Source organism: Epinephelus fuscoguttatus, linkage group LG7 (assembly GCF_011397635.1).
Source record: "Epinephelus fuscoguttatus linkage group LG7, E.fuscoguttatus.final_Chr_v1".
Lineage (NCBI taxonomy): Eukaryota > Metazoa > Chordata > Actinopteri > Perciformes > Serranidae > Epinephelus > Epinephelus fuscoguttatus.
This window is the reverse complement of record NC_064758.1, coordinates 38,097,903-38,121,645: the sequence shown is the minus strand read 5'-3', so window position 1 is coordinate 38,121,645 and position 23,743 is coordinate 38,097,903. Positions and strand designations below refer to the sequence as shown.

General features: G+C 42.3%; 1 protein-coding gene across 11 annotated transcripts in view; it reads left to right on the top strand.

The window, feature by feature from the left end:
• hspg2 (heparan sulfate proteoglycan 2) overlaps positions 1 to 23,743 on the top strand; it is a 167,704-nt gene that overhangs the window by 102,075 nt on the left and 41,886 nt on the right. For 6 of the 11 annotated variants that reach the window (XM_049581471.1, XM_049581476.1, XM_049581475.1 and 3 more), the window contains 18 exons: positions 1,802 to 1,993; positions 2,297 to 2,335; positions 2,827 to 2,931; positions 5,264 to 5,542; positions 5,640 to 5,693; positions 6,372 to 6,455; positions 10,478 to 10,570; positions 10,662 to 10,754; positions 11,423 to 11,653; positions 11,744 to 11,857; positions 11,972 to 12,099; positions 13,701 to 13,787; positions 13,975 to 14,033; positions 15,884 to 16,048; positions 16,180 to 16,290; positions 16,553 to 16,653; positions 17,880 to 18,060; positions 21,731 to 21,790. In XM_049581471.1, coding sequence (XP_049437428.1) covers positions 1,802 to 1,993; positions 2,297 to 2,335; positions 2,827 to 2,931; positions 5,264 to 5,542; positions 5,640 to 5,693; positions 6,372 to 6,455; positions 10,478 to 10,570; positions 10,662 to 10,754; positions 11,423 to 11,653; positions 11,744 to 11,857; positions 11,972 to 12,099; positions 13,701 to 13,787; positions 13,975 to 14,033; positions 15,884 to 16,048; positions 16,180 to 16,290; positions 16,553 to 16,653; positions 17,880 to 18,060; positions 21,731 to 21,790 — 2,176 coding nt within the window. The remainder of the gene's footprint in view (positions 1 to 1,801; positions 1,994 to 2,296; positions 2,336 to 2,826; positions 2,932 to 5,263; positions 5,543 to 5,639; positions 5,694 to 6,371; positions 6,456 to 10,477; positions 10,571 to 10,661; positions 10,755 to 11,422; positions 11,654 to 11,743; positions 11,858 to 11,971; positions 12,100 to 13,700; positions 13,788 to 13,974; positions 14,034 to 15,883; positions 16,049 to 16,179; positions 16,291 to 16,552; positions 16,654 to 17,879; positions 18,061 to 21,730; positions 21,791 to 23,743) is intronic. The other 5 variants (XM_049581481.1, XM_049581480.1, XM_049581474.1 and 2 more) reach the window with 4 other exon arrangements.

Genomic DNA, 23,743 nt, shown 5'->3' with positions numbered 1-23,743 from the left:
TGACCACAATACAAGTGCGTAATGGGACTTTTCTAGCTGGGGGTTTGAGTAGTGCCCCTGGGATTTGGGGGGCTTGGCTTGCTCTCCTCCATCACAGTGGGGTACTCAGCTGTCTACCAGTTGTCTACTGCCTGGCTTAGGCATCCAAGACTCAGGGGTGTGTGGTCCAGGAAGGACTTCCAGCTGTTGGTGCCTATAACCTGGCCTCCTTCCCTCCTCCTGGCATGCTCCTGGAGTACCAGCAGCAGCAGAGAACCTAATCCTATCCCAAAAACTTAACCAAACTAAAAGTATTTAACACAAAATGATGCCGCAATAATTATTATTTTGTTATTTTCATTCCTTAAAAGTCAACAGAACACAGGAAAAGTCTCTGAAACTCAAATGTTTCAGGGGTGTGACACCCAGACCCCCCACTTTGGTTTCAAAATCCTCCCTATTTCTGAGGTCTCCAGGTTGCATGGCCTTAAGTGGTTCCAAGCAGTGAGATCCAAATCCATCGGTGGTTTTGGCCAGAGATTGACAATCATTTCCCCAAACAGGCAATTATTTCTGTGTATCTACTCTCCCCTGAACAACTGCAAGGATAAATTTGATCTTGTTATTTCTGAGAATTTCCCCAGTGCTAAAGGATGAGAAACATGAAGCCTGTAAGGTCACATAAAGACTGAACAATTAGAGTTAGCCTCAAACAAGTAAATAAAAAGACAGCTTGGCACTTAAGTGCAGTGGCCTACCAGTATTGTCAATCAACAGATAGGTAGAAGATCAAGAAGAACAGTCAGAAGAACAGAAGTGACTACTCACTGAAGTAGTCGCTTCCAAAATGTGTGGCAACTGTAGCATCTCCCACGCCTGCTTTCTATGGTATTGTCTTTTTTAAATTCTCTTTTGCCGAGCTCCAGTGTTGCATAAGCAGCCTATTGTTTTGGAGGCTTTCTTTCTTACGTGTACTGCAGAGATGGACAACAACAGATTATTAGACAGCCCAGGGAATGCAGTTGTACATTTTGCCCTTGATCATCTTTCTAGCAACTTTCTAGCAACTCAGGTTGGTGTGCCCCGTAAGTGCGGTTCGTTTGGGCAGGTGTGAACACAGCAATCACACTCAGGTGCGCAACAAAACAACCGGATGGAGACCTTCTTGAAGAGTTGGTCTCAGTCCGGTTACAAATGAACTCTGGTGCGGTTCGTTTGTGGTGAGAACGTGTTCCGACCTGGATCTGAACCAACTGCAGTCACATGACACATTGTTTGGGTTAAACATGAGCATGTTACAGTCCTGGAGGATTATTAATGTGCACCTCCTCCTGTACTGCCTTAATATGCACATTCAGCACATCCAATGCATCAAAACATTGTTTTCTAGTTGGAGCCGCGTCTCGTTTTCAAACTGTATGGTTTGACTAAAATGAACAATGACAGCAATATAGTCCACGATGAGCAGCGCTAAAATCAACCTGCGTAGTTGTCCCTCCATTGTGACATTAGAAAGTGTTACATTTATCTTGCAAGTGTACTCTTCTTCAACGTTTGCTTTACTTCCTGGATTTTTCCCACATGGAAATTCTGACCAATCAAGAGCAGCTTTCTCACACAAAGCATTTGATGTGGTCCGCTTGTAAATGCTGTCGTGAGAACACGAACCAACTCTAGGCAATTATACAACTTTGTACCATAATTAGTCCCTGATTCAGACCAAAGGAGACAACTCTAGGTCTGAAAGCACCCTTAAAGTCATGCTTTCTTCACTCTGTCTTCTACTGGAGCCTGATTGTATTTTCAAAATGTCCTCTGGCAGGTGTCCTCAGTCTTCTCTCCGGGGAACTTCCAGGGATTCGCTCTGGTGAACCGTCAACGTACCAACCGCATCGCCACTGGTTTCACCGTGGAGGTTTCCACTGAAGGCACTCAGCTGTCCTACACCAACTTCGACTACCTGGGACAGGAGCCTCATTACTGGCAGCTTCCAGGGGTTTACCAGGGAGACAAGGTCAGTATCAAAGGGCGCATGCAGCAACTAGATCAGTGGAAGTAAACCAAGCAAGACCACAAAACCCTTAATGCTGTTTATAAGGGGCTCATCAGAAACTTGTAGACCATTCTTATTCTATTGCTGCTTCATCTTTCTTCAAACTTCAATCTCTCTTTTCAAGCAGATTGCTTTTTCTGTGCGACTTTTTTCCTCCATTTCATCTTCTTAAATCTGTGTTCACAGGATAAAATGATGTGCACAGTTTCCACTTACATAACATAGCTCTCTGTTTCTTTGTGTTTGCCCCTGTACTCTCTATAGAAAGATTCTTTCTTTGCTCGCACGAAACGAGCGGAGCAGGTACAGTAATGTCAGTCAGTGGTTGTCATGTTGTGACTGTAGCTTTTGTTTGAAGTACGGTGTTGTTTGCATGTTTAAAATTAACTGTTAATGTGGCATTATGGGTTATACTGAATGCCATACATTGTACTTGTTGTTACATTCGTACATGATGGATTTACACACATCATGTTTTGTGGTTTTAATGATTTTTGTGTTTACTGTTTATTAGAAACATTGTGTTGTACAGCAGTGTGTGCAGTTTCTCAGCTGAAGATGGCCACTAAGTGTCTCTTTGATTCGACCACTTACATTACAGTGCAAACTGCACACAGAAATTGCTTTCTGCTCCACATCACATGAGCCATGTAAATGGATTGATCATCAATGGTCCATTAAAGAACTTCATACCGTTTAACTTTGCTCGAATAACACTGCCATAACACTCCCAAATACCATCAGCTCAGTGATAAGGAAAGTGATCAAAGAGCTTGCTTTATCCACACCAATAGAGTGCCCCGTACTCGCCAGAGGAGCAGCAAAGGAAGGATGCTTCCATTTGGAACCTAATGGCCTCTGAACGTAGAGACAACCACAGATCCAAAAGAGCTAGACAGGTATTTGGTATGAACTGCACTGTAGATTGTTGTAATGAAGGCAACACTCACACGTCTAATGAGAATAACTGATGCACAGTGTTTGTGTCATTATAAGCTAACACGCTGACAGTTTGTGGACTCGTGTGGAAGTATTTTCCCCCTTGGTTCATAGATGTAGCAGCATGGAGAATCACCTCGGTGTGATGAAAGGTCACCGAGCAGGAGCATGTTGTGTCGGACTCTGCGTGTGCATTTGCATGTGTGTGAAACACAAAGAGGTCTTAGTTGGAACGCGAAGTCCCAGGAAAGTTTCTGCACTGCAAGAAGTTGTTGATTTTTGTGTTAGCTCAAACGTAGATCAAAAGGTAATCTGGTGCTCATGGAAAGCGAAGTACAACAGGACAGCACTCCAGAAAATATATCAACAAGGGAGAAAATATTAAAAAGGCTTTATTGTAGAGGCTAAAACATTAAAAGAGCAAATGGTTTTCAACCGCTGTAGCTGTCCGTCGTTTTCAAAGCCCAAAGACCAACAGTTGTTTAATCACGCTGGCTCTTTTAATGATTTATTCACTACAGTAAAGGCTTTTTATATTTCCTACGTCATTGATCGGTTTTTCAAGTGCCTGGCCTGCCTTCCTTTGTATTAGAAACTGCATAAGCAAGTGGATAATGTTTAAATAACTACTTAACTAAACATCTAAGTCAAAGAAATAGATCTTGATCACTGAAGTAATGAATAAATCTGTAACTGAACATCAAACTTACTGTAAATCTAGCTAATAATAATAATGGGACTGATACTCAGTGACGTTTCCTCGACTTTGTTTCTGTATGGTGCTTCCATGCCAAACAGTGATCCTAGATGGGCAGTATTTCTGTTAGTACTTTTGAGTATTTTGTAATTGGTATTTGACAGGGCTGAAAAATGTAAATGTTATGTTTAACAAGATACTTTGAGTGGAGTAATTTTGTACTCTCAAAATACTTAAAGTACTTCTCATAAAACTTAAAAACAAAACAAGAGTAGGTCAAAGCGCCTCAGGGGATTTCATTTTGAAACAGGAAGTGGTGGCATTCGCTCAGTCACAGACTTTTCTGTATTTAGGGCTTAAAATGCATGTCAGTGCATCTTAAAATGAGCCATACATTCCAGTCACACGGCAGAGGGGGCCTGCTTTCTCTGGAGCTTTACCCACTAATCATTTACAACCTTCCCTTCTTCAGCTCTGGTTTGTGATGTTCATCCCCGCGTGAGTGGTTGAGGCTGCGCAGCCATCGGCCACTATCGTAGCCAAGTAACACCGATAAGGATAGTTTATGAAACGTCCTATCGGCCAAATTGATAAATCGGTCGACCTCTAGCTTGGAGTGAGAATAGTTCCCTTGAGCTCAGTGTTGGGCAGTGACACATCACTGTCTTAAAATGACTTTTTCCAGAAGAAGAGCTAGTTACTGATAAAATGTTTAGTAATAATAACTCGTTATGATGTTACTTTGTTATCACCCCAATACTGACTTAAAAATACAACAATCACGTTAGCAGATTCATTTCCGTAATCGTTGTGCTGCACATGAACGTCACAAAGCAGCAAGTTAGTTTGGGGGATGGAAACGCTCACTTTAAGTGGCTGGAAATGTTCCCATTACTTTGATTTTGTAGGGAGGAAAGATGACAAGAACATCATTGTTCCAAATAGTGGTCCTAAGACTCTTCCTCCTGTGAAAAACACCTACCATATCTGACAGCACAACAGGAAGCTCCAGGAAATACACCGCACCAAAGGTGAGCCCTCCTCGGCCATTGAGGATGGCTGCAGCCCCACACTGGCTATACAAACAAAACTTAATTTTAATTGTTGCCAGTCTCCACCACTGACTCTCCCAACTTTAGACTGATCCTAAGGGAAATACCAGTCACGGGCAACAGAAGACCCCAAGTAACAAAATAATCTGCAAGCTATCTCGCCTCAGCTTCGCTTACTGATGATTACCCCGACACACAGAGGCGCTCATGCCAATTTTGTGGGGTGTAACAGATTAGTAATATAACGAGTAGTGTAACGAATTATTATCAGCAGGGAATAATAAGTTAACTAAAAATATTACTTTTGAAAATAGTAATGAGTGATGTATTACACTTAAAGAGTAATGAGCCCAACACAACCTGAGCCCAAACGTTGTTGTGCAGCACATCCAAGCATTGTAGACTTGCCTAGCATGTTCACCTTCTTGCAGTGATGTCGACGATGCACGTCCTGGAAGAACTAAACCCTGTCCCCCTCATTTTGACTGTTCCCATGGTTACACATCTTCTGTTATTTCCGGTACTTCACTTTCCGCTCCCCAGGCAGATGTCAGAGTGCTGGATGACGAGGTCTGGGCACTCATCTCTAACTTCTCCAATGGACGAGCTGGTTCCCCTCCATTCTTTCCTTCCTCCTCTAAATCCACCTCCTCCTTCTCTTCCTCTTCTTCTTCTTCTCATTCCTCTCGAATCCCAACTTCCTCTTCCTCTCGATATACTTTGCGTAACCTGAGCCCTCCTTCCCCTCCATCTGGTATCTCCTCTTCAGTTAGGCCAACCAGACCCCAAGCCTACTCCCCAGGCTACTCTCCCCATCTGCAGGTACACTCTGTCAGAGATCGCAAGAGGTTTACGAGCCTTTTTTGTTTCTCGGTCGTGTTGGTGACTTCTTGTGTTTCTCTTTGGTGCGGATCAACAGAGCAAGAACACACTGAGCAAGACTTCTGCTCGTTCTTCTGGGGACGGCAGCAAGGTAGACAGTGGCATGACTGACTGGCTGACCTCATGGCTCACCTGTTGGTGCATGCTCGGTCTTTAAAAGTTAACTAACAACCAGATGTCCTCAGTTTGTCCAGGGCAGTTAATGTTTACTTCAGAAACAGCACTTAACAGATGATCCACTGACGAAAAGTGAAATATATTTAGTTTATAGTTACCAAAGGATGGATAATTGCACAATACCTCTGCTCGACTGGGTGGTATTTTTCATTGTTAGGCATGTAGCTCCCACTCAGTGCTGTCACTGTAATTGTCCACTTGAGAGTAACATTGGTTTTTCAGTGTTCTGTCATTATACTGCTGTTTACTTTAAAGCAGCCTCTCACTGCAGCACACGTTAAGCTGTCATTTTCACATTATTGACAGTGGAAGTTGTTGTTTTGGTTGTCAGGCAAAGCACAATGCGACTTCTACGCTGTTATCAAACTGTCAGCGGAGCCTTTAACAGCACTCGCACTTAACAACATGTTCTTAAAAGAGTTTAGCTGTATGTTATGTTGCACATTTGTCCTGAGATTTTTGTCGGGCTTTACTCTTCTTCATGCTCGCCTGCTCGCACTGCTTCTCTGCCTGCTTATTTTTTAGTCTCGCTGCCTCTCGCTCCATCTGTGGCTTTTTCTCTGATGCCTCTCCTTCCTCCTCTGCCTCTCAGTACGCTCTGGTCTACAAAGGTTTCAGCTTGCACCAGGATGATCTGCTCTACTGGCAGCTCCCAGCGCAGTTCACAGGGGATAAGGTAACTGTGAGAACTCTTGGGCGACGTCCCCTCCTGACCCTCTGGTCCACCTCCTCCAGGTCACAGAAAATACAGCACCCTTAGTGTCCTCCAGTCCTCCCACTACCCTTCAGCTCTCAACCTCACACTCCCTTCTGTCCACTCCCTCACATGTTCACACTCCCTGACTCCCTGTCCCAGTCCTCCCTTAAAGCGTCCTCTAGACTTCCTGGTCTACATTCATCCTCTGGCATGTACCATTTTAACATGTGAAGTTTCACCTTTTTTTTGTTCACAGAATAAAACACACACATCATTCATCACACACAATTAGAGACAGAAAGGTCCGTGTACTTTGTGGCCATTCGTTTTTCGTTTCGAAATAACAAGTTGAAACACGGAAAACCAACAGTTATCCATTTTTTGTTTTGAAATGACCAAACGAAAAAGGAAAAAAAACGATCCATCTCCCGTTTTTTATTTGATAATAAAGAAAAGAAACACGGAAAACGAATCATTATCCATTATCCGTTATCCGATTTAATTTGGGAATTTAAAAAAACCCTGTGGGAAACTCCTTTCTCTATTTTTTGTTCATTTCTTCTCTGTGACCAATAAGTTGCATTAATGTGGTCTATGAAATGTACATACAGAGCATGTACATTTCCTATAACTACTAGAATATTGCTTTATCTGACATGTTATGCTAATAAATAACTTTTCCAACTAATCTAGGTCACTCCACATGGACAGCAACTAACGGCATACCACATTACACGGCCGCAAAATATGATATGTAATACGTGAATTAATAAAAAGTTTTATTACCATGGACCAAACGTTCCTTTTTGTCCGTCAGTTTTCTGTGATAGTGGCGTCAGTTTCAGTCAAGTCCGCAACTCCTGTTCCAAAATTATCTCCGAGTTGTTTTTCCGACATGAGCAGGCGTTCATGTGTATTTTCCTAGTCGGAAAGTCATTTTTCCGGTTTTTCTTGTCTTTATTATCAAACAAAAAACAGTAGACGAATCGTTTTTTCCTTTTTCGTTTGGTCATTTCAAAACAAAAAACGGATAATGGTTGGTTTTCTGTGTTTCAATTCGTTATTTCGAAACGAAAAACGAATGGCCGTGAAGTACACGGACCCAGAAACTGTAAATACAGTGGTTCCCAACTGGTGGGTCACGGTCCAAAAGTGGATCACAAATGAGTAAAGTTTGTAAAAAACACACTTTATTTAGAAGTGCAGTGAACTTCCAGCACAGAGCTTTTATTTTGAAGAGCTGTTTACTGCTGTAGAGTGAGTGAATAACAGACAGCTACTTGACAGAGACAGCAAACTCGCTCAACGCCATGGTCACATGCAAGTATCTCACTGAGGGCTGAGTGTTCTCAAAACGCACTTCTGTCACGCACTTCAAAAGCAACTTTCAATAATTTATTTTACGAAACGGGGGAAACAAACGTGAACAAAAACCATAATTCATATTAAATTCAAAAGATAACGAAAAAAGCCACAGCCTCAACCCATCCGACACTGTTAGACTGACTCACCAGCAGACATCACTACATGAGGGTACACAGTATTCAGTACTTTGCCAAACAAAGTCTGCCATTGTTCTGCCATGGTGTTCTTGGTGCAAAGCCAGCATTTATACTTTGCCATGTGGCTAATTGCAGTCAGGGGCAAATCAGGGGCAAACTGCACTCAGCTGCCAAACTTTGTGGCCGTGTTTGCGCTGGTATATCATTAGCGCAATATCTTTAATGAATAGGACGTTAAGACGGACCAAACTGCGGGTGCAAATGAAGTGCAATTCAAGGTGCTATCAGCGGCCGCAGTTCATTCTTTGTGAATTAGGCCCTGAGTGTATTAAACTGTGTGGACCTTGAACTAATGACCGAGGAGAAATCTGGACCCTGTGGACCAGTTGGGAAACACTGCTCTAGGGTTTCACCTGCTTGGTTGTCTGTGATTTAACATTTAATTTAAGAAGGTTTTTAAAATACAAATACAAGAAGTCATATAATTATCGTCTGTGTCATTAAAGGCACACTCCAGTGGTGTGGTATTGCATCTCCATAAAGTTTACAAACTCTCAAATGAGCAATAAAACTTTTGAGACTTTCAGGGCCCTACCTTACACCTGGTGCAAAGTTGCGCACAATGCAACTGTCATTGCAAGTTTCAGATATATTTATGCCCATCTGTGCACCCATGGGGATGTAGGGTGTGATCAGGCACGTTGTTGGCAGATTGGTATTTTGAGGCAGCAGAAAGCAACTGTGCCACTGACCAACAGATAGAATCAGAGCAGCGCAGTATTTTCCTGCTTTTTAAAGGGCGCTTTATGCAGATAGTAAAATGTACCTACAGAGGTGGATTTACAACATGTGTACGCTCTGCATGTTACACACACAGACATGCAGATGGGTTGTGGGTGGGTGAAATAATGCATCATTAATGAGGAAAATATTAGTGACATTCTCTAAAGTGTGAACATAGAGCAGAGCTGCTGTCCAACTCCCCATTAACACACGAGGAGCAGCGTAACTTCACTGATAATTTGAGAAGCTAAAAGTTTAGTTCTGTTTCCTCTGTGAAGTTTATAACCACAGTAATAGTCTTGCTGCTTAAATGCCCCACAGTAGTTGCTGTAGTGACATTACTGCTCTTACTGCTTCTCCAGTTTGCCAGATCCATGTCAGTAGCGATGTGTCAGGTGCAGGCACACCAGGCTTTTAAAGGGAAGGGAGATAACACTGTGATTAGTTAAACATATGTAATGCCAATGACACACCTATGATTAATTAAGGGACTAAATACAACTCTTTTGCCCCTTGCACCTTACTTCGCACCCAGAATGTGTGCTGTCTCACCAGCAGAAGTAGAGTTGGACACACACTAAATGCAGTTGTGCCATGTACTCAAAAACAGTGGTTCCCAACTGGTGGGTCGTGCTCCAAAAGTGGGTTGTGGGTTCATTCTGAATGGACCGCTAGTGACTCGCAAACATGTCTTCATTTAGAAGCACAGTGAATTTCCAGCACAGAGCTTTTATTCTGAAGTGCTGTTTCCTGCTGTAGAGTGAGTGCTAACTGACAGCTGCTTAACAGAGACAGCACACTAGCTCGCAACATGGCCAAATGCAAGTATGATGCTGAATATATTAAACTGTGTGGACCTTGAGCTAATGACCGAGGAGAAATCTGGACCTCGTAGCTGGACCAGTTGGGAAACACTACTTTAGATCATGTACTATAGATCATTTAAATAAGGTCCTTTGTCTCTGTCGTGGGTGAAGTGCCAAAAAATCTTCAATTCCATTAATGCAGCTGATTAGCATATTAAGTTAAAGCCCCGCTGCCTTATAAATACCCACTTCTTTTGAGCCCCACACCCTCAGTTTGCAGTGCAGGCTTTCTGTTAAAGCTGGTCAGTGTTAAAGGGGAACTACACCCATTATCAAACATACAAGTTACAGTCCAAAAACATGAGCAACTCTCTCCTAAATCTCAAAAGCCTGTAGAGCAGCTCCAGACTCTATACCCTATGACATCACAGGTTAGAGACACTTCTTTGGTTTCTTGCTATGAGAGAGAGGAGCTCATGTTCACAAATACTGATCAAACCTTCTAAGGCCATGGAAATAACAACAAACTGGAATTCTTAAATTAAGTGGCGCTCTCCTTAAATCCTCAACTCAAGATCAGATAATCCCGATGACATCACTGTGACAGCATCAGCGTTATTTTTTCAGATTTAAGAAAGCTTTCACCAGAGCCACAGACAACATCAGCATTACTCCCCATCATGAGTGAACTAAATCCTGTTAACATGGTAGCTCTCAGATGTTTAAACAAACTTTCCTCACATCCTTCTAGTACAGTGGATTTCATGTTGCAGCTCACTCCGTGTTGCTCTAAGAAGCCATCTGGCATCCATTTTTCCTACATTTGATGTTTCTGTTTCATCGTGGGAATTGCAGCACTGTTTGACCTGGCAGAAGATCTAAAGCCTCTCCCTCCCTGACCGTGTCTTAGGTGGGCTCTTACGGCGGCAAGATTAAATACAGCATCTCCTATGTGGCCGGTCCAAGAGGAACACTGCTCGATGATGGCGACGTCCAGATTATTGTGAGTGTACGCCCTCATGTTGATTCAATGTTTCCCCCCACTCTCACATGCGTTTGTAGCGTTTACTCACCTGTCAGTGTTGTTCCTGCAGGGGAATGACATCACTCTGGTAGCCCGTCAGCCGTGGAAGAGGAGGCAGCAGGGCAGCAGGGAGACTAACCAGTTTGAGATTGTCTTCAAAGAGGTGAGTGGCTCCTAACAGCACTTTTTGTGCCATGGTTTGTGGCTGTAAAGTTTCATGAGGCTGTGATCATCCCAGAGGTCACAATAGGTCATTTTATACAGTGAGATCAAGTAGAAATGAAATGGTTACTATGGAGGCTAACATCATCACACATGAATAAAATTGGGCTCATTGAATCCACAAGAGTCTCAGCTTTCCAGACAGACCCAATTTATGCAGTTTCCAAGACTGTTAGGGACCCCAGTATGTCAAAATACATAAATACAATAGGCAACTAAATAACACATTTGTACAGTATGCAAAAAAACTGTGTGCTTTTTGCCCAGAAGTGAGTTATTCTGTAAAGGGGAGACTAACGGGTACCTATTAAAATCATTTTCAGTAGGATATCTTGAGGTAAGAGGTCATGGAACCCCTTTGAAAATGGCCATGCTGGGTTGTCCCTCGCCAAAATTTAGTCTGTCTTTGGAGCATTATTTAACCCCCTTTCCAACAAGCTAGCATGACATTGTTGGTACCAGTAGTTTCCTTAGATCTTCCTGTTTCATATGATACCACTCTAGCTTTAAAATAACCCGCTACAGCCTCCGAAAGACAGTAATGTTGGTAGAGGATGCTGGCGTTCTTGAAAGAGGTTAAACAGTAAATGTCTTCATTTTGTTTCCCAGGAACACTGGCGCCGTCCTGATGGCATGCCCGCCACCCGAGAGCACTTGATGATGGTCCTGGCTGACCTTGACGACATCCTGATTCGAGCATCCTACTCCACTGAGATGCGGTCCTCCAGTATCTTTGACATCAGCATGGAAGTCTCAGTGCCTAACTACAGCGGCTTGGCTCAGGCGCTCGAGGTGGAGCAGTGTCGCTGCCCACCTGGATACCAGGGACTCTCCTGCCAGGTAAATTGTTGATCCTCTCTGAATTTCACAGATTTTTTTCCTGAATTGCTGATGCTAATCATTCTCTAAATCACATAATGTCTCTTTAAGGACTGTGCTCCTGGATACACTCGCACTGGAGGAGGTTTGTACCTGGGCCACTGTGAGCTCTGTGAATGCAACGGCCACTCTGACTCCTGCCACCCTGAGACTGGCATCTGCACGGTATGAAGCAACAGATTAGCGTAGAGTATAGCTGATATTGGTCTTGTTGTGGTTAGATCATAGCACCCTGATGAGTTGCACAGATCTCTGAATGCGATATGTTTCTCCTTCCAGAGCTGCTTGCACAACACTCAGGGCGAGCTCTGTGAGCAGTGCGCTCCTGGTTTCTTCGGTGACCCCACTGTTGGCACTCCAGAGGACTGCCAGCCCTGCGCCTGCCCCCACACTGACCCAGACAACCAGTGAGTACTGGCACATACAGCAAGACTTCACATTCCACCTCCATTAATAGCTCAAGACGACTCAGTGTGCGGCTCACTTGCTCTTGTTTATACAGCAAAGTCTAACGTCTTATAAATTCTGGAGTTTGATTCATTACGGTTATTAACCTGTTTCCTGCAAACACGAAATATAATACATTCACTTTCCCACTGAAACCCTCTGATACTGTATCCTTACTTACTTTATTTTAACAGATCAGATTGTGTTGCACAGTGCTCATAAGAGCTGCAGTATGTTAAAGAACTTATGAAGAAATCTTTCAGTAAAACGAGACAGGCCGTCGCTCCCAATGCAAATTCACTGTTTTTATTTGACCAAGTGTCGTATGTTGGTTTTTTTGCTCTTCCTGCTTTAAAATATTCATAGCTTAGTGTTGTAAATTCCTGAATTAAATTGTCTGAGATAGATTTTCTTCCAGTCACTTCACAGCAGAAAATCAATGTGACTAAATTACTTGTTGGGTTCAGTTGATGTTGAACCTTGTTTCTGTCCCAAATATCAGTTTTTGGACTTCAAAGCTTCAGTGATAAATATCCACAATTAATCAAAGCTTTGACGGGGGAGGGGGGCTAATGAGAAACCATGATATAAGTCAGCCTTTTTAGCACGCAGGTCACAGCAACATTAGCCATAATAGCCAGAAAAACAAGACTACCTTGTGGCTATTGTATTACTTACAGTTTTCAAGTGATTTGCAAAGCTCGCTGTGGATTTGTGATATACCAGTTAAACTCAGTTCAGACCAAAGATTTGCGATGAGACGAAACCATTTTAGAACGTTGCAGAGTAGGATGTGCTTATGTCGCATTTTTTAAATTTCGTAAACAAGCAAATGTACACGGGATGATAACCATCAACTTTTATATCACAATGTACTTTGAAATCGGTATACTGCTGCAACTCTATGACCAGTTTCCTTTGGCATTCCAGGCACTTGACATTTTGACATCTTGCTAGCGCATCTGTTAGCCTGTCGCATGTGGTCAAACTACAATTTCAGTAGCGCTGGACTGCTAGTAACTGATGTTAGATGAGAGCTTATCAGAGTCACAAAACTACCACTAAGTTTAACCTACTGAGACCCAAACAGTAAGACCCGATAAGTATAAAAAACTAAACATTGTCAGCGATGATACCATCCTCAGACGAGTACCTCCTAGGTTTTGGACCTTGTCCACTTTTGTGTTGGGATCGGCTGCAGACTGACTCAGCAGAGATGGCTGCCATCTTGTTTTTACATGGATTAGTGTATTGTGCTCTTACTGCCACTAGATGGCACAAAAGTGTCCACGAACGAGGACAACAGGTCTGAGTTAGTAGAGTGGAGAATGAAGTATAAGGTCAATAAACCCAAAACATGATGTTAAATGGCGTTATCTGAGAATAACTAATATTCATATATTTATAAACGTAGCATTTCAGACCTGACTTGGATGTCAGTTACCATGGCAATGATCGAAGCTGGGAAGTATTCAGGTCAGCCCCATGCACAACAATTAATCTTTGTGTGTGTGTGTGTGTGTGTGTGTGTGTGTGTGTGTGTGTGTAACTCGTGTCACAGGTTCTCCCCCACCTGTGAGAGCCTTGGCAATGGAGGTTACCAGTGCACTGCATGTCAGCCTGGGTACACTGGCCAGTACTGTGAACGGTGAGTTAACCCATCACGTTCTCTTAATGTGTGTTAACTGAAATTATTCTAGTTAATTTTGATAAATTCTACCTACTTTCACAGTAAGACGAACTGCAATTTTCACCAGTTTACAAGTGCCGTGACAAGCAATTAAATCGAACCTTAAGATGATCTTGTTTCTGTGTCTGTTTTTAACCATCATCAGTTGTGCTCCTGGATATGTGGGCAACCCACAGGAGAGAGAGAAGTGTCGCCCATACGATGGTAAGGCTACATTTTGCTTTAATGTGACTGAACAGGGCTCATTGTGCTTATGTTCCCAAGAGAAAAAATAATGCTTGTGCTTTATGTGCTTTAAAAATATGTTGTGGCCAATCACATGGAGAGAAAAACAGCAGGGTGTTTCACAAAGGAGGCTCAGAAAATATGAACTTCTTATTAATTGTGACTTCACACTCTTGTTTAGATCGGTCACAGCGACCTGCAAATTCTCCTGGGACAGTTAATTAAGTTTATAAAATAAAGCCAGGCTTGTCACAGGTATACACAAAGAGAATTGCCCCAAGGCAGAAACACTACAAACAAAAACACAGCAAAATAACAATGCAGTTTAATGAAGATTACAAGCAGCAAATCCAGGCCTTAGCCCGGTCAAGAAATAGCTCAGCACATAACGGCCTGAAAAACCACACCTTCTTATTTTTACACTGGAGCTAATGTGCAGATTAAACAAACAAGATATGAAGTGCTAATTAGTGAGCTTTAGAGATGCTTTTAATCGGATTTTGTTACATTAGAGAGAGAAAGGCTAGCTGTTTCACCCAAAGTCCAGTCGTTATGCTAAGCTACATAAACCATCAACCAGCGATCTTCTAATCTCACTCCCTGCAAGACAGTGAATAAACGTATTTCCCAAAGGCGTAACTGTTACGTTAAATATACCTTCGGCTAAAAACAGAAGTCACCGCTGAATGATGTCCATTCAGTTTGGCTCTTTCAAACCTTGTTTCCACCGAGCAGTACGGTACAGTTCAGTACGCTTTTCTGCTTCCACAGTGAAAAGTTGTGGATGGTACCAATGGAACCGTTCCTTACTGTCCCCATGTTTGGTCCCCCCTCTGTTGGGGTACCTAGCAAACAGATCTGGTACTAAAAGGTGGAGCTGTGAACACTGCAGTCTGATTGGTCAGTAGAGGACGGTCACTCTGCTCAGAGCTGAGTTGTGTCTGGTTTTGAGGCTCATGTAACCACTGTTCATACTGTGGAGAGTTTTATTAGTAAACTGTAACTATAAAATGAAAGGATGTTTAGCTGCCTCTCACAGCAGCTGGAGAAAAAAATAACTTCATTCACTGGGCTGACTGCCGGCAACTTTGAAGGTGGAATGTTTACTTGTTATGTTGCTCAATGCATGAGATGACGACGTGAATCCATCGACACACCTTAAATTTCACTGTGACAACTTTGACCATCACTTTAGTTTTATTGTCTCTCTTGGATGACAAAGACTTTTAGTAATGAGTGGATCTTAAAGCGCTAATTATATATTAATTTCAACCAGGTTATGTGACCTGCGTCTATTCTAATCCTCACTCGGAGGGAAAAAAAAGCATCAGGGAGCATTGTTCCTGTGGGCTACAACAACACTAAACCCCTGAGCTTGCCTGAGAAGGACTAAATGCACAAACCCGCTATTTTTAAATATCCCATGGAGAGAGACTCTCACTGCAGCCTGTTTTATTTTGTTCTGAAAATGTCAGCATGCAGCCTCGTTCTGTGGACGATAAACAAGATGCAGACTTCCATCTGTGTCACCGGTAATGAGGAAATACAGAGAGTGCTGGACGGAGTAGTGAGTGACAACAACCCCGCCCACATTTAAGGGTACTGTTTGTGATGGAAACACTAGGGTCTAGGTACCATGTCTGAAGGGTTACTGTTGGTTCCAAAGGTACCATACCAACAGTGTTTGGTGGAAACAGGGCTTTAGACAGAAATAATAAGTCTAGCTCACTGCCTGTGCTCGCTTTGTGAACGCGCACTCTGATGCTGTTTGTTTTGATATTCTCAGAAAGTATTCCTGATGAGTTTGTTATGACCTTTGCACTGTGCAGCTGCAGCCTCGCTGGTGGTGAAGGTTTATCCAGAGAAGGTCCTGTCATCCCAGGGCGGCCCTGTCACCCTGCGGTGTCAGGTGTCCGGCTCTCCTCCACACTATTTCTACTGGTCCAGAGAGGATGGACGACCCATCTCCAGCAGTGCCGACAGACGCAGACAAGGTACGACACACACTTCAAACACATGATCACAACTGGTGTGAGATGGATAGACTTGTTCCTGTAGTACAAGAAATCCCATAAAATGAAATTGGTCGACATGTTACGTGTGAATATGACACCTGTGTGTGCAGGAGCAGAGCTGTACTTCCCCAGCGTGCAGCCAAGTGATGCCGGCGTCTACATCTGTACCTGCAGAGACCAGCGCAGCACCAACAGGAGCAGAGCTGAAATTGTTGTCACAAGTGTGTATGCTCTTGCTGCCATATTAGTAAATAGGTTTTTCCCTCTTTGTGTTTGTTGAAGCAAACTAAACAGATACCATCCACGCTTCAACACATGGGTTTGCTTATACACGGATTATGTGAGACCTCATTCTTCAGTTTAGTTTACTGTGGTGTGGTGCAGAGTTAGTATTTAGAGTTAGAATAGAAGAATAGTTTAGAATACTTTATAACTGTATTTATGAACGATCAGTATAAATGAATTGTGTGTTCATTTCATCAGGTGTTCCATCCAAAGCCATTGAGGTGACAGTTGAGGAGCCCAAAGCTCAGACTGTCAGGGTGGGGTCGACTGTCAGCTTCATCTGCACTGCAAAGAGCAAGGTAACACTGCTCAGTGATCACTGCTGTTATTTTTTAATAAGAAAATTTTGTTAATTTAAAGGAAGTTTGACAATTTAGAAATTCTCTAATTGACATTCTTGTCAATAGTTAGTTGAGGAGATTGACACCACTCTCATATCTGTCAGTTTAAAAAAAAAGCTGGACCCAGCAGCTGGTTAGCCTAGCTTAGCATAAAGACTGGAAACAGGGGGAAACAGTTAGCCTGGCTCTGTCCAAAGGTAAAAATTCCCACCTATCAGCACCTCTTATTAAAACTAAACTACTTCATGGTGATGGCAAGACTCCAAAGCCCAACAAACTGCGTGCTTTACATAGACTGTATAAAAATAATCGACCCCATTGGTTTATGGACTCCCATTTTGAAGCCTCAAATTTGGCATTTTGGCCGTCACTATCGTGGATATTTGGAGCTAGAAATGCATTAAGACTAGTTGCTAGCTCTTTTAGCATGATACATTTACAGTCTGGTTAACTGTCATAATGCTAATGCTAATTTTCTAGCAAAAACAGGCTTGAAACCATTAAAGCAAAATGTTCTTAACAGAAAAACTGAACATCTGACTCCTCAGAGGGTGTTTCAGTACAACCAAACGCTGACGACTTTTTTAGCTGACCAAAATGTTACAGTGAAGATTCATGAACTGAAAACATAAGGAAATAGCGACAGCTGCGCCAAAACTCAAATTTAGGGTTACACCATGGTTACGTTAATGTTGGTACTGTGGCAGCGACTTTTCAACTGATGGCCTTTGGGTGTTCGTAGTGGTTTTAGTATAGTGTTTTATAATCTTGAAAAATTCATATGTGATACTTGAGATACTTCGACTTGTTGACAAATCGACGTCATACTGTTGCCCATGGCAACAACAATCATGGCTGACAGTGAAATTATTACCGACTCCGCGGTGGTTCCAAAAAGAGGAGCAGCTTCAGTAGTGTGGGATAAACTGTGGCGTCCTGAATGTTTTATGAACAGCCCCGGACTTCTCAGACTCTTTTAGTGACTTACTGCTCAGATGGAACTCATTCAGCGGCTCCTCTGGCAGCAGCACAGCGTCTCTCCATCTTATTTTAATTTGTACAGCACTTGCGGTTGTCTTTAAATGCACTTAAATAAGCCTGATTTGATTCAATGGAATACTGTGTCCGCAGCATTTTTGTCCCGTGTTTAATTCGTGTGTGTTTATCCACCCTTCCCTCCACAGTCCCCAGCCTACACGCTGGTCTGGACACGGATGGGTAACGGGAAGCTGCCCAACCGGGCCATGGACTTCAACGGCATCCTGACAATTCAGAACGTCCAGCCCGAGGATGCAGGCGTCTACGTTTGCACGGGCTCCAACATGTTTGCCATGGATGAGGGCAACGCCATCCTCTACGTGCCAGGTTCGTGATGCTCGGCACCACATTCCATTACCCATCACCCCCTGCTACCCTACCAGCTCTGGCTCGTGTAGTTTCCCTTAGCCCAAAACTTGAGTCCCCTCCTTCCAGCTTGCGATGATGCATGCTTCTCTGTTTTACTGCATCTCTCATCGTGCACTATAAACAGCTCTGGGTTAACAGCATCATAAGCTTGCCACTCTAACTCCCAATGCTTTTGCCTTCTGCTCTCAGATACCAACATATAAGCTGTGTCTCATTATCCTGCTGCCATTCCAGCTCTTTTTTTAACTCGCTGTCTCTGATCAGTGCATTTTCCTGGACTTTATATGAAGAAATACAGCTTGTGGGTTTGGTTAAAACTAAAACTGTAGAGTATAAATTTTCCAGATAACATACGGGGTCAAGTATGTAGTTTAAGCTTTAACAAACGGGCAATCAAAGTCATGACACATCCACTACATTTAGGCCAAACGAGCGCTCTTTCGAATCAGGGATTTGTGGGTAATGCTTTCCGCCAACACTCTACTGAAGCTGCTGCAGATTTTTTTTTCTTTCCTCCTTATATTTTGGGTTGAATTAATCGGTGGTGGTTTGGCTGCTTCTCGATCACTGGTAGAGTTGCTGTTTCCTGCTGTTAGAGGTTTCACTAGCAGGGTGCTGGATTCTGGTGTCTTTAACTTCGGGCTCCTGGGGCCCCTCCCTCCCTGAGCTGTAGTGTATAAATGATGAGGAGGAATGTGGATGCCACGATTGGTGCTTAGTGACTCTGCAACTGACATACAAAGAGGACTTCAGTGTATCTGGAAGAGAGAAGTAGGAAGAACCCCACATTCCCTGATCTCATTTGTGTTGTTCCACTCGATACAGTATTCCCTCCTGAAACTACTGTCTGAATGCTGAACGAACAAAACGGTGCTATCAGCCATGCAGTTGGTTAAACCTTTCTAAACGTGCTGTCATACTGCTGTAATATCACTCCATCATTCCTTTAGTGTCGGCAAAAGTTGGTCCTGTTTGTATCGATTCTCACTTGTCAGATTTAGTCAGTAAAATATTTAAGATCTGACTTGAAATGCAAAAGAAAAAATGTTTTTTTAATCTTTATTTTGTCAATAATTATCTCCAATTGTATATTATGGTCTTTTTATTCACAACCTGTCAATGTTGTTGGCACATTTTCCTTTCTTTTTTTTGACTGACTGAAATATGTTATCCTGAAATGTTTCCATGAAATCAGCTATATCAGAAATGTTAGAATTTCTTTTCTTTTTGGTAATTTTTTTTTTTCAAGGGAATTGGCCATGTGAATGCAAGTACTTTGCATGATGTGTGTTTACATTTAGGCAATTTCAATTGTTTTTTATAAGGAAAATATTTTTCTATATCTCTGGTAACATCTTCAGTTACAGGTCACATTTAAAATCTTTTTTATGGTTTGATTTTTATGACTTTACAGTGACTGCATCAGCTTCATATGTTCATTCATGATTTAAAGGCTATATGATTGCAAATATACCCAACGGTGCTTCTGTAAAGATTTTTACTCATTATTTTTTTTTACATTTCTTTTAAAGAATCTGATGTAATGCACACGTGTCACATTGTAATGTATTTATCTTAACTGTGAAGATATTTTGTGAAAAAGAGAAAATTGATTAAAATAATGAGAATTGATCAAAGTGACCTGATAATTCATGGACGGGGCTCGTTTACATAGATCAATTCAGGATCACCACAAGCTGTATGTCGGCTTCTTAACAGCTGAAATGAAACTGTTGTTCCAAAGTTTTGAAACTGCTTCTTGCTACTAACCTGCATGTCTCATGTGTGGCTCCTCTGCATAACTCCATCTGTCCTCGTGCTGCTGCACAGTTCTCGTCATCTCTGAGTGTGTGTGTGTGTGTGTGTGTGTGTGTGTGTGTGTGTGTGTGTGTCTTGATTTTGAATTCACAGCATTAGAAGCATTTTGTGATGAGTGTTGTTGCTTTTGGTTTTTGGTTGTTGTAGAGCAGCGATACTCACCTTGCTGGGGCCGCTTTTGTAAAATGACAGGAGGCCAGGGGCCAAACATTAGTAATTACCTATTTGCCAGGGGTGGGGGGGGAATCGACACTGCACAGTATCACAATATTTTGCGTGGCGATATTGGATTGACCAAGAAAGCCCAATATCGATTCTCTTATTATATAATTTATTAATATTGTGACTAAAAATTAAACTATGTTTGTTGTGATGTAACCACTGTTCATACCGTGGAGATTTTACATATATTAGTAAACTACAACTATAAAATGAAAGGATGTTTTGCTGCCTCTCACAGCAGCTGTAATCTAAGAAAAAATAACTTAATTCACTGGGCTGACTGCCGGCAACTTTTAAGGTGGAACATTAACTTGTAATGTTACTCAATGCATGAGGTGATGACATGAATCTACCAACACACCTTCACTGTGACAACTTTGACCATTAGTTGAGTTTTTGTTGTCTCTCTGGGATGGCATACACTTTAAATAATGAGTGAATCTTCAAGCCTTTAAAAATTTATATATTAATTTTGACAGGATTATGTGAACTACATATATACTAATCCTTACTCTGCAAAAAATACAGCGCTGTGGAGCAGTGTTCCTGTGGGCTCCGGCAACACTAAACCCCTGAGCTTGCCTGAGAAGGACTAAATGCACAAACCTGCTATTTTTAAATACCCCATGGAGAGAGACTCTCACTGCAGCCTGTTTTATTTTGTTAGAAAATCTCTCAAAGTTCTGTGGACGATAAACGAGGCAAAGACTGATAAAGGAGGAAATACAGTGAGTGCTGGACGGAGCAGTGAGTGACAACAACCCCGCCCACATTAAGAGGACTGTTTGTGGTGGAAATCCTAGGGTCTAGGTTCCAAAGGTACCATACTGAAAGTGTTTGGAAACAGGGCTTGTCTTCCTCTCTGTTTAATGGCGGTTGGCAACTAGCTTTTTAAGGTGCATCAGCCCCTTCCTCTTCCAGCATTTGCGTGGTTTGATTATATCAAACATTTGTTATATTATTATCAAGGAAAATTAAATTGTGATAATTGTCGGTATTTTTCCCCCAGACCTTAAAACAAAATCCCAGTATGACTCCGTTTGTTTTAGCTGTGAATGAGAACATGATCAGTGGACCTGGCATCCTGTTGAGGGCCAGATTTGGCCCGCGGGCTGTAAGTTGAGTATCACTGGTTTGGAGTGTGAGATAAGTGTGAACTGTTACAAGCAAATGGACATTCTTACCAACATACTTCAGTCCATGGTGTTCTTCACTGTCTCAGTAACTGTATAATCAGGTAAGTGTGAAACTTGAATGCACAGAGCTTTGTACTAAACAGCACCAACTGTTACGATTAAAAAAATGAAGGTAGGAATTGAATCATGAGTTCAAAAACAAAAAGAAACAAAAACGGCATCACGCCTGATGTACAGTTGGTGCCACTTTAATTCAAGCTCATTATTTTTTTAGTTTACATCATGTGTGATGTTTTCTGTAATCAATTGGACAAACCCACGGCGGCCCACATTTGGAGTTGGATAAGTGTCTCCAGGGGAGATGGGAGGTAAACTGCTGTTACCCTGAAACCTGACCTGTCAGTTTACCTGTCCCCTCCCCCTCCTTCCCTCCCTTCCTCCCACAACTCCAGAGGCCTCACAGACTCAGATGTTTTACACAGCCTATGAAATGTTTGAAGGACACGGAAAGCGTAAGTCCGCATGGGCATGGTTTCCTCTCTGCCCGGGCTCCCTGGAGGGACCCGCCTCTCGCTCTCTGTGTCATGCATGCACTCATCTTCCTCAGCACAGATATACTGGTGGCCTGGTAGCGCCCATGTACAATCAAGCATCTGCAGAAACTCTCTACGAACTTCTTCTGTCTTTTGCTCTTTGTAAACAAGCGTCTTTAGTTGAATTTAGATCTAAAGATGGATATTTGTTTTCAGTATAAGTTCTCAAGTTCCTGTCTTTGTTAAAGAGCTGAAGCTTGCATTGTACATGAGCATTACTGGCTCCTACTGGGCTCTTTGGGTTCATTGGGGTCCATCACTGCAGGAAAAAGTGCATGGTCATTCTTCCGGGCAACTCCTCATGAATGTTGAGTCACGTTAAAAATAAGATCACAGTCAGTGTCGTCCAGTAGAACCTGATATTATAGATGATAAACTCGCTGCATTACTCAAGAAAACTGATAATAATTGCAGAATAATGACGAAACGTGATCCTGTAAATTGGACAAAAACATGAAGATGTAGAGAAAGTCAATACAACAACAGGTTTAATACAGTTTAACCCATTAAATGGGACATTTTACCACATCTTGCTAAATGATTTACTTGGTTAGTTATTCCAGTAAACTAGATGCTCGCTTACAGTATCTCCACATTCAGAGACAAGAGGTGTCCCTTCTTCTACTTCCTCTTTCTCTTCCCACTTTGCTCTTACCTTTTTTTCCTCAGGAAACACGCTATACTGGGAATTAGCTGTCATCTGGGCTTCAAACATCATACTGTGCTTAATACATCCCATCACAACCTCATTACATTGTAGCTGAATGTGGGTAGCAGACTTGTGTCCAGTGTAAGGAGCCTAGTTTCAGTGCATCAAACGGATGGACTTTAAATTACACTGTTAATGTGATATTAATATTGGTATAAGTCAAACTGTAAGGCATATGTCAATAAGACATTAAATATTTAATACATCCAAAGTATAAGAAAACATTGTTTTGTTCCTTACCTCTGGTGCAATCTAGACCTGCAGCAAGATTTGGTTTTATCTCTCATTCAGGATCGCCAGAAGATGAATCCTAATTACTTCTTCGATCTTTTACCTTTTCATTTAGCGCAATCATCAGGTCAGATTCCAAAACTAATGACCTTTCCATCAGCCTCAGGTGTTTAATGCTAGTTAGCCAATGTTGGCAGGCTAGCACGCTAAATTAAGTTCGTAAACATGGTAAACCTTACAGTGGCTAAACATAAACATCTTAGCATTTAGCTCAAAGTAGCGTTCTACAGTAGAGCATCTGAGAGCAGCTAGTGTTGCTGTCGACTCTTAGTCTTGTTTAAAAGTAATTTTTCTCTGGTTTTAGCAGCACAAATTAAATATCATCCACCTCCATTGTAGTGGGAATAGTTCAAGACCCTGGACAGATAAAACCAAACCCATCTTCTTGGATAGATGTCACGAGAGGTAGTGAAGTAAGAAATAATGTGCTTTCTTAAAGGGATACTTTGCCCCCTGAATGAGAATTCTGTATCAAATACTCACCCCATGTTGTGTTGAATTTGTGAAGAAAATGTCAGTGAAGACCATCAGTCATCCAGGTCATGGTAATCTTAAGTGCTATATCGTAGGCAACTGCACATGCTTGAGTTTCTTGAAGACATTTCACCTCTCATCCAAGAGGCTTCTTCAGTTCTGATGGACTGTTGAGGAGTTGCTTTAAACTCTGTGTGGGTGTGAACCCTTACAGAGATGTTGAGATCCACTTCATACTGGAACGACCATCATTAAACAGAAGAGGTGGACTACGACACCACTTATCAACCACCAATAATGCAGTCTTAGGATCCCTCCCTAGAAGACTTAACACCCACTCACACCTGGACCCATCTAACCCTAACGACACACAAAATGGCCGGGTGGGTCGATGACTC